We start from the raw sequence: 10897 nt of genomic DNA, 5'->3' as shown, positions 1-10897 counted from the left end.
CATTTTTCAAACATGTTGTAAAAACGTGCCATATGATGAAACAATGTAAAGTAGGGCGTGAAAAACACTCCAGAAAGGTTTTCTTTGAAAAAAAACACATCATGAATTTTGGCACAAAAAAAACGCCTTGCTATACTATGTCGGAAAAAAATGCCATTTTTCAAACATGTTGTAAAAACGTGCCATATGATGAAATAATGTAAAGGAGGGCGTGAAAAAACTCCAGAAAGGTTTTCTTTGAAAAAAAACACATCATGAATTTTGTTACAAAAAAAACGCCTTACTATACTATGTCGGAAAAAAATGCCATTTTTCAAACATGTTGTAAAAACATGTCATATGATGAAACAATGTAAAGGAAGCCGTGAAAAACACTCCAGAAAGGTTTTCTTTGAAAAAAAAACCATCATGAATTTTGGCACAAAAAAAACGCCTTACTATACTATGTCGAAAAAAAATGCCATTTTTCAGACATGTTGTAAAAACATGCCATATGATGAAACAATGTAAAGGAAGCCGTGAAAAACACTCCAGAAAGGTTTTCTTTGAAAAAAAAACCATCATGAATTTTGGCACAAAAAAAACGCCTTACTATACTATGTCGAAAAAAAATGCCATTTTTCAAACATGTTGTAAAAACATGCCATATAATGAAACAATGTAAAGGAGGCCGTAAAAAACACTCCAGAAAGGTTTTCTTTGAAAAAACAAAAACATCATGAATTTTGGCGCAAAAAAAAACGCCTGACTATACTATGTCGAAAAAAATGCCATTGTTCAAACATGTTGTAAAAACATGCCATATGATGAAATAATGTAAAGGAGGGCGTGAAAAAACTCGAGAAACATTTTCTTTGAAAAAAAAAACATCATGAATTTTTGCGCAAAGAAAACGCCTTACTATACTATGTCGAAAAAAAATGCCATTTTTCAAACATGTTGTAAAAACATGCCATATGATGAAATAATGTAAAGGAGGGCGTGAAAAACACTCCAGAAAGGTTTTCTTTGAAAAAAAAAACATCATGAATTTTGGCGCAAAAAAAACGCCTTACTATACTATGTCGAAAAAAAATGCCATTTTTCAAACATGTTGTAAAAACATGCCATATGATGAAATAATGTAAAGGAGGGTGTGAAAAAACTCGAGAAACTTTTTCTTTGAAAAAAAAAACATCATGAATTTTGGCACAAAAAAAACGCCTTACTATACTATGTCGAAAAAAAATGCCATTTTTCAAACATGTTGTAAAAACATGCCATATGATGAAATAATGTAAAGGAGGGTTTGAAAAACACTCCAGAAAGGTTTTCTTTGAAAAAAAAAAACATGAATTTTGGCGCAAAAAAAACGCCTTACTATACTATGTCGAAAAAAAATGCCATTGTTCAAACATGTTGTAAAAACATGCCATATGATGAAATAATGTAAAGGAGGGCGTGATAAAACTCCAGAAATGTTTTCTTTGAAAAAAAAAACCCATCATGAATTTTGACGCAAAAAAAACGCCTTACTACACCATGTCGAAAAAAAATGCCATTTTTCAAACATGTTGTAAAAACATGCCATATGATGAAACTATGCAAAGGAGGCCGTGAAAAACACTCAAGAAAGGTTTTCTTTGAAAAAAAAAAAATCATGAATTTTGGCGCAAAAAAAACGCCTCACTGTACTATGTCGAAAAAAAATGCCATTTATCAAACATGTTGTAAAAATGTGCCATATGATGAAATAATGTAAAGGAAGCCGTGAAAAACACTCGAGAAAGGTTTTCTTTGAAAAAAAAAAAAACATCATGAATTTTGGCACAAAAAAAACGCCTTACTATACTATGTCGAAAAAAAATGCCATTTTTCAAACATGTTGTAAAAACCTGCCATATGATGAAATAAAGTAAAGGAGGGCGTGAAAAAACTCCAGAAAGGTTTTCTTTGAAAAAACAAAAACATCATGAATTTTGGCGCAAAAAAAAACGCCTTACTATACTGTCGGAAAAAAATGCCATTTTTCAAACATGTTGTAAAAACATGTCATATGATGAAATAATGTAAAGGAGGGCGTGAAAAACACTCCAGAAAGGTTTTCTTTGAAAAAAAAAAATCATGAATTTTGGCGCAAAAAAAAACGCCTTACTATACTATGTCGAAAAAAAATGCCATTTTTCAAACATGTTGTAAAAATTTGCCATATGATGAAATAATGTAAAGGAGGGTGTGAAAAACACTCCACAAAGGTTTTCTTTGAAAAAAAAACCATCATGAATTTTGGCACAAAAAAAACGCCTTACTATACTATGTCGAAAAAAAATGCCATTTTTCAAACATGTTGAAAAAACGTGCCATATGATGAAATAATGTAAAGGAGGGCGTGAAAAACACTCCAGAAAGGTTTTCTTTGAAAAAAAAACCCATCATGAATTTTGGCGCAAAAAAAACGCCTTACTATACTATGACGTTTTTAAAGCGACATGCTACACCATGACGTTTTTTTTTTAAGTTGAACAGTACTGTGTGTACGCCTAATTTAATAAGACACAAATGAGACCGAATAGTGATAAACTGTGTATCAATACAGCTTACACTGCTGTTTCTGCACTGAGCATCTGTGTGGGTTTTTGATATCATGGCTGGTGAGGTTCTTCCAACTTTCCCAGTTGGAAATCCAACTACAGGAGGTGTTCCAGTTGAAATTTCCAACAATTCAAATGGAATGCACCATATTACCTAACTGTCAAGTAGTAACTCCATCTAAACCAACTACAACAGTAAAATCCCGCTCACACACTGATGCAGCAATTCAACAATGTCATAAATAACAATATAAAATAATGAATCTGCCAAAGAGGATATTTTACGACAGAAAAGGACTTAAGCTTGTCATATTTTTGTTGCATTTTGCTGATAACACTTTTGTATTTTTACGTAAGCAGATCTTACAATTGTACCTGTAACAGAGTATCTTTATGTCAATATTAATGGTGCTTTTACTTTAGTAAAGCTTCCTCTTCTACCACTGTCCATGGTTTACCAGCAGATGTAACAATCATCAAACCATTTAAGATGGTTGAGATGGTTTTGATCATTACTGTTAAATGTATTCCTAATACCCATAAATCTTTTTGTATTTTGCTGTTGGCTTGCGTGTGTTCATATGTGTTTTTTTTTTTTTTTTTTTTTTTTTACAATTAATAAAGCATTAAAGTCTCCATCTTTTGTGCCCTTTTTCTTTAACAAAGTAATCAAAGTCTTGCATGTCCATACAAGTGTGTCTTCATTTCAGAATACTACAAAGATGGCTTGTTTTACCACAACTGTACTGGTTTAAAGGTTGTTCTAAATGGACTGTTTTGCTGTGAAAAGCAATGAGCTGCTGCTGTTCCCGCCTCCCTCAGGAAGAAAACTCTCTCTGCATTTATTTCTATTCAGCTGGACAACTGTTAGTTAGTTAGGCTTTACATAGGATCTGGGTTGAATTCTCACTCACAAAGCTAAGAGTGTAACTAGCTGTAGGGAGACTTGAGAAATGGCAAAAGTAAACGTATAATTTTATAACAATCACCAAGCACAATAAAAATGAATTTTCCCTATGTGGAACCTTTAAATGCTTGAGATGATCTCACATGGAAAGCAGATAAGCCAGGTTTTTAAAATCTGTTTTAAATTTGAACATTTCAGTGATTTTCTTTCCTTAAAAATACTATTTATCATAATGAAAAAGTTCTGGAAAACTTTTCATGGCAGTGAGATTGGGTACCGAGATTCTGTAGATAGTTAGCAGTTTCAGTACATATTCCATTATGAGAACTTTATTTATCTCTCTGCCTCACATCTGATTGCTGTCACTTATTCTGCTAAATCTTTTGACAGCATTTCTTTCCCATGTCGGACTGTCTCTCACTGGATATTACAACAACTGCCGCTGTCAGCTATGATTGTTCAATTCTCCAGGCCACCGGCGACTCCAAGGCTCATTACTCAGCTGCTCCCATGAAAAGCACAAACGACAGAGCGGCGACAAGTCATTGTTTCCTGACAGCGATTGGACAGGCATGAAAGACAGGACTGCTGAAAGCTCAGACATATTTCTACAACCCTTGTTAGTTTGCCTCTGACAGATTTAATGCCGCCGAGCAAAAAAATGGATCAACATTCCTTTTCACTGACTTTTTACACCCACTCGCATATGTGCACACACACACACACACTGGGCATTAGTGCATCAGCATGAAGAAGAAGCTCCTGTGCTTTGTATAAATACACATTACCTCATCCGTAAACAGCACAGCAGCTTATTCGCTCTCATCAAGGCCTGCAGCTCTGAGCTCAGTAATGAGAGACCTTCCTCCACAGCTGATTATAGCTCCATCACACCTGTTTACGGCTTTCACTTCCAAATCAAATCCAGTTAGGAACCACGAAACAGATGTAAGAGTGTGCGCTCATTTTAGAAGCCCAGCCCTAATTGCACGTGATGGAGATATTACGCAGCTAGGTGGTCCGGTGATTAGTGACCATCATCTAACAGAACAGGTTGACTCTAAAGCTTGTTTTGGCAAACAGTTATCCTGGCACTCAGGAGTTCTATTCTTACTTCAGCTTCGAAAATCAAAGAAATAATGAAGTTAAATTGTTGACAGAGTGCATATTTGAGCTGGAAGAGTATAAGAGAAATGTATGCTTTTCTGTGTTTCTTTAAAGCTGCCTTTATTTAGTTCTTTTGGCCATATGTTGCAGTGAAGCAAGCTGAAAACAGAATTTTATCACCCAGTCGCTTTTTTAAACACCCAAAATACACAGAACACTAGAAATCAGTTGGGTTCTAGTTTCTGAATACCTCAAATCCATAATTCACTCTTCTTATGGCTCTGTTTTTGATCTCCACCATCTTGTGAGGAAGCTGCTAAATGTTCTTATGCCCTCCCAAATTATTGCAGAATTGTTTATCTGCTTCTTGGCGCTTCGCCGCTAGCATAAACCAGGTTTTGTAGCAGATCTTCCCCACTGAAAACAACTGCAGCTGAAAACATGGTTAATGAGAGGAAAATTGCAGACTCAAAAACCAGAACAACGATGATGGACACTGCAGATTTGATTGGCAGTTCTCAGTGAGTTTTACACTATAAGTGACCTCCTTTCATATTATATCCTTACTCGACACATAGCTGATCTAAAATATTAATCAGGACAGCTTTAAGTCATTTGCATCTCCAATATCATCATATTTGTTGCTGTTTTTCTTATATTTCTCATCTTTACGTGAAGGAAAAAATACCAGAAACCGGACACTACCTTGAAATTGATGTTTAATTGGACAACAAGCAAAAAACTCTCTGGGTTTTTTGTAAAAGCAAATGAGGTGACTGAAACAAAAGTCATCTGGCAGTGCAGGCTGACAAAACAATGCAAAAACATGTAAACATATAAATTTAATCACCGACCTACACCAACTCATCTCAGCAGCACACTTCAGTAGAAAGGTAAACATAAGAGCTTATGGGGATCAGAACATTTAAAAAAAAAAAAGACTCCAGTGACTGGTGTCATAGAAAATTCCTCCTTCTTTGCTGACTCTGGAAAAAGAAGCTTCTTTTGCAAAGTAATCAGAACACAGTGTAATGCTACAGCTTGTACAAGTAGACTGACACAAAACTCCTCATGCCGTTCCCTAAAAGACACGACTCAAACCACAGATTCTAAATATTATCCTTTTACTGTAGCTCAACAGCACATTTGGTTAAAGTGTATCCTGATCTACACAACTGAAATGTTAACATTAAGTCACATTAACAATCTATAAAATACAAAAAAAAGAGAATAGATCGACCATACATTTTCAAAATGAGGCGTGGCCACACTGGCTCTGATGATTCCATGTGTTACAATTCTATGAGACAGTCTGTGCCAGGGTAGTCTGGGAGGTTCAGCTCATATTTTTTCTGGATGTCATAGGGCAGGAAACGTCCAGCCAAGAAATGCTTCCCCGAGAAACTCATGGCGCACTTCTTTGGTGCTGTAAGCGAAATGAGAACTTCTGGGTTTATCCCCTCCTGACTCGGTTCTTCTACATCCCAACCTGAGGCAGAGAGAAAGAAGATTTTATGGAGAGGATCATTGTGATATTTTTGTGTTTTCAGCAGGTAATGTATGTGGAGTGTGATGGCATCACACTGAGCTGACCGTAGCATGAGATTTATCCTCCATGTGTGCCTCCAGACTTGGAAAACTACTCTCAGTGAGCCAAGACTCCTTGGCAGCTGCCTGGAGGCTCATTTATCATGTTGTGTTTCTGGGCCTAGAGTCTGATAGCTACAGTTTGTATGAACACTTACCTGAGGGCACATCCACACTGGCAATGGGAATTTTGACTTGCTTCAAAGTGACCAGAATACCAGAGTAGGGCTCCTTAATGTTGGCGCAGTCTGCCTCTGGGCCGAGCATCGCATCAATCACTAGGTTGTAGGCATCGTTTATGAGTTGTACCTGAACAGAACACACCTCAGAATGAATAAAATGAAGCGTTTACTTTTTGGATCACTGATATCAGTGGTTCCCAGTCCCATTGGTGTTGGGGACTCCTCCAATGGCTCAAGTCAAGTGTTAATTATACAGCTCAGTGTCACAAAGCACACATTTCCCTTAGCGAGCTTAACCGTTTGCATACCCTCTGTCTTTAGAACAATAAACTGTATATAAGGGTACTTCAAAAAGTTCCAGGCCTTACCAGAAAACGGAAAAAAGATTGTTCTTGCAATGTTTTTCAAACCTTTTCATTATTTTCTACTTTAACTTTAATGCACTTGATCCGCCAATGTTCAAGCGGCGCTATTCTTTCCAGAAGAAGATCACATCTTGAGCCTCCAGATATTCGTCAACAGCATGCATGACCTCATCATCACTCTGGAAATGGTGACCACACAAGTGGGACTTCAGTTTGGGAAACAGATTGAAGCCAGACTGTGCCAGATTGGGTAGATAAGGCGCATGAGGAAGCATTTTAAAGCCACGTTTGGCTGTTTCTGCCACCTGTGCTGTGTGGGCGGATGTATTGTCCTGGAGCAATAGCACTCTAGCTCGAAGCTTTCCTCTCCATTTTTCTTTGATTGCTCCAAACATTTGAGGCTTTGTGGACAGTTATACCCCAAAATGTGAGATACATCCCTTGTTTCTGGGTATATATACGAATATATACCCAGAAACTATACTATACCAATAAACCACAACATATATTAATATTGCATAGATCATGCTGCCTAAAGTAGTTCTGAATTGCTGGAGCATGGACACAGAACACCTGGAGCTCTTGGTCATTTTCCTCTAACTATTCCTGAGCAGTTATTGCAGTGTAGCAGGATAGATTTTCCTGCTGGTGGAGCCTACTGCCATCAGAGAGTGACATTTGACGTGCAGCAACGTTTTGGTGCACGGTACTTGTCAAAGTAACATCCACGTGAATGGCAGGATCCAAGGTTTCCCAGCTTTATAATTATTTTTGGTGACTTTGTGTTTATTTTAATTATCTATGTCCATCTGAAAAACTTTGTCATGGTTCATAAGTATACACCAATTAATTTTTAAGGCAACACAGGGCAAAAAGGTAGAGGAGCACTGACTTTCCCATATTTACAGAGAGTTAAATCAGAAGATAGATACCACATTCTCATATCTGCCCACTGGGCTAGAGACAGCAGCAAATTAGCCTCTCTTAACATAAAGGTTGTAACCAAGGACAGACAATTAGTTTGATTCTGTCCAAAGGTAGAACAATATACTGCCAGCTCTAAAGCTCACTAATTAACATGTTGTGTCGCTGGAGGCAGTTGCCAGGCAACCAACAGAGACTCCAGGAAGTCAAAGGTCTGATCCAAGAAATAATCCAGCACATGGACCAATTTTACAAAGCAATTAATTGTGTTTACACTTTGGTTTTAGTACAGATTAAACAAAACTAGTGAGCTTTAGAGGTGCAGGTTGATGGATTGTGTTACCTTTGCATAGACTGGCTGCAGGCACCAACCATTCATTAGTTTTGAAAGTAGCATCACTCTTGAACAAAGAGGATTAAGTACATCTACCAAAACCACTACCAAACTTTACAGCATGCAGCAACACTGCTGAAGCTTTTGTAAAATGTGTCGTTGTGTAAAAACACTGCTGACCTCTGTAGGGAGATAGGAGAGGAAGGGGATGTCCATCTTCTCACACTGAACTGTGAAATCCTGGTGTAGACTGTGAGGGGAGCGTTTAGGGTGGTAGATGGTTGGTTCGTATTCCTGCATGGGATGAGGCAACAGAGGAAAACAACACAAAGGAGGAGAAAGAAGCACAAACAGAGAAAAGGTTACCTAATGTCATGATTCGAGTGAGCGGCTTCCGCCAACACTTACATAATTCAGCGTGGATAATCCTTCAATGTACATTCGGCTTCCAGTTCATAACAAGTGAAAAAAAAACTGGTGATCACATGTTGCCGTTTCTGCAGTCTGCTTCCCTTATAAGCTGGAAGCTGAGAACAGTAGAAATCCAGACCCCTGCAGTCTGAAAGGCCTGTGATGCAAGCAAGAAGCAGCTGTGATCCGTGACCTTTACATACTCACAAAGATAAATCTTAAAACCCAGGACTGGTGTCAATATGTTGAATGTGTGCTCTCATGTTTGATCATATATGTTCATCTTTTTCTCAAAAACATGGTCTTTAATAAGTACGTTTACAGAGACAACATATAATATTTAAACATATAACATGTCTGTCTTACGTCGTTTGATATTTTATTGTGTTTTTACTGTGTTTTTTTTACATTTACAAAAATGTAAAGAATAAAGGGTGTTATGGCACACAATGGTAAAAGGAGTAGTAAGCCTAATTTTTGTACTTTTACTAAAGTAAGTGACATACTTAAACTCAACTGCCATCTCAAAACCATAAAGCTGATTGAGATTCATTCATAACTGTACTTTATTTCAACTAGATCTTCAATTATACTATTATATAAAAAAAAAATCACTCACAGAAACCATTATTGTACTTTTATTCTTTACTTTAATATTTCAAATACAGTTTTAATGATGCTTAAACAGGATTTTAAATGTGGTTTCATTTGTAATGGATTTGTAACTTTTATGAAGCTCTGTCCTTTTTATCACTGATTTAAAATGGATTTTACATGATGTGGTTAAATCACTAAAACCTCTTTTTGGCTCTTTATATAAATTAACTAATACTTTTCTTTCAATCCTGTCATATGTAGCTATTTAAATGGGCTGAACCCCTTCTTTAGAAGCAAATACATCAACCAAACACAGAAGCAGTAGGATTAGATGCCTGAGATGCCACAACTTTTGGCAAGTATAAAAATATCTTATATTAAACAATACTTGAGAACAAAAACACACAACATAAACAAATTCTTGAATATTATAAAACATTCCTCATAAAGATTGACATGAATTTCCCCCCAAAATATCTTTTGGTTTTCTAAAACTCAAAAGGCAGCCTGAATATACATTGTTATGACAAAAAGGAGTGAATGAGAAACAGCATGTTTTTCCAAATGTGTCTCAGCTGAAGCTTCTCTACAAGGAAGGGAGCTATCCGTCAGGTCAACTGTCTCCTCAATGATCCTAAACCAATCAAACGGTTGTTCGCCAACGTCATCTCCACAGATCGCAGACACGAGCTGAATGCCATCCACTGTGTGCAGCTCCCCGGAGTTTAAACAGTGGCCCCTTCGTGCCCTCAACCTCATCAGCGGTTACGCCATCAAAATGCACAAAACCAAAGAAGAGTTCGAAATGACTGTCAGCATCAGTGAGCGTGAACAGAAATGAGCCGTGAGACAGAAACAAGCAACAAGGGCAAAGAAAGGCTCTTTTTCCAGTTAGCGCTCTAACGGGTTACACTTCCTCTCCCAGCGGGACCTCGGTGTCCTGTGCTATTCTGTTTTTACAAACAGCCCATTAAGCACGAAGGGATGAGGTCTGCTGCACACAGTTAAGACTTTTAATGTTTAACTGGAGGCACAAGTAACATTTTGACATACAGGGAGTTTACAGCCTGCTTTAAAATGCTGCTGAGGTATAAAATCGTGGTGCATGTGAGTTATAACATGACTAACATCATAAAGTTTGAATGCAGTGATTGTCTATGGAGCACATCAGCAAGCCAAACCTGACATCATCTCCACTTGTTTTAATCCAAACAGCACACCGGAACTAATGACTAATGACCATCGTTGCTGTTTTTTATTTTCGTTTGACATAAGCTTTGATCAAGGAATATTTGTATCATCTGGTGTGTTCTCCTCCATACCTCTCGGTGGAAATAATCAAAGATGAACGACACACAACCTGCTTTTGTGAACATCTCAGAGTGACTTGAGGAGGAAATTGTTCGCCTGCAGCTGATCATTCATTTCTATGCTCTGTCTAATCACATCCACAGCTCCAGATCAGGGGCTTCAGGCCACGCATGTGTGTGTGTGTGTGTGTGTGTGTGTGTGTGTGTGTGTGTGTGTGTGTGTGTGTGTGTGTGTGTGTGTGTGTGTGTGTGTGTGTGTGTGTGTGTGTGTGTGTGTGCGTGTGCGTGTGCGTGTATAAATATATATATATATGTATATATATGTGTGTGTGTGCCTGTTAAACTGTGTGTCTCACGTGTCTCCTTCCATGTCGTCCTGCTGACAGGGATCACATCACACCGTGAAAAACATACGCTAAGAAAGCTGTTTGTCGTCCAAAGTAAGTATTCATGTTTCTCAAGTTAGAGCAAGCTCAGACCAGCATCGGTCCCAGTCGGCATCGGAGTAGTGTGGAGTCGCTTTAAACATAATAATAGTAAAACTTTTATTTATGCAGCACATTTCAGTGCGTTTTTTCCCACAGTATGAGAAAAACATACTGA

General features: G+C 37.6%; 1 protein-coding gene across 1 annotated transcript in view; it reads right to left on the bottom strand.

Moving 5' to 3' along the window:
* Window positions 1-5286: 5286 nt before the first annotated feature.
* The window catches only part of yjefn3 (YjeF N-terminal domain containing 3), a 52629-nt gene continuing 47018 nt past the window's right edge, over window positions 5287-10897 (bottom strand). Inside the window, exons 4-6 of the mRNA XM_055014085.1 lie at window positions 8157-8270; window positions 6330-6480; window positions 5287-6073 (exon numbers count right to left, since the gene is read on the bottom strand). Of these exons, the coding sequence (XP_054870060.1) occupies window positions 5877-6073; window positions 6330-6480; window positions 8157-8270 (462 nt within the window). The 3' untranslated portion in view covers window positions 5287-5876. The remainder of the gene's footprint in view (window positions 6074-6329; window positions 6481-8156; window positions 8271-10897) is intronic.

Source organism: Amphiprion ocellaris, chromosome 2 (genome assembly GCF_022539595.1).
Source record: "Amphiprion ocellaris isolate individual 3 ecotype Okinawa chromosome 2, ASM2253959v1, whole genome shotgun sequence".
Taxonomy (NCBI): Eukaryota; Metazoa; Chordata; class Actinopteri; family Pomacentridae; genus Amphiprion; species Amphiprion ocellaris.
The sequence above is the reverse complement of the archived record's forward strand: the minus strand, read 5'-3'. Positions and strand labels throughout refer to the sequence as shown.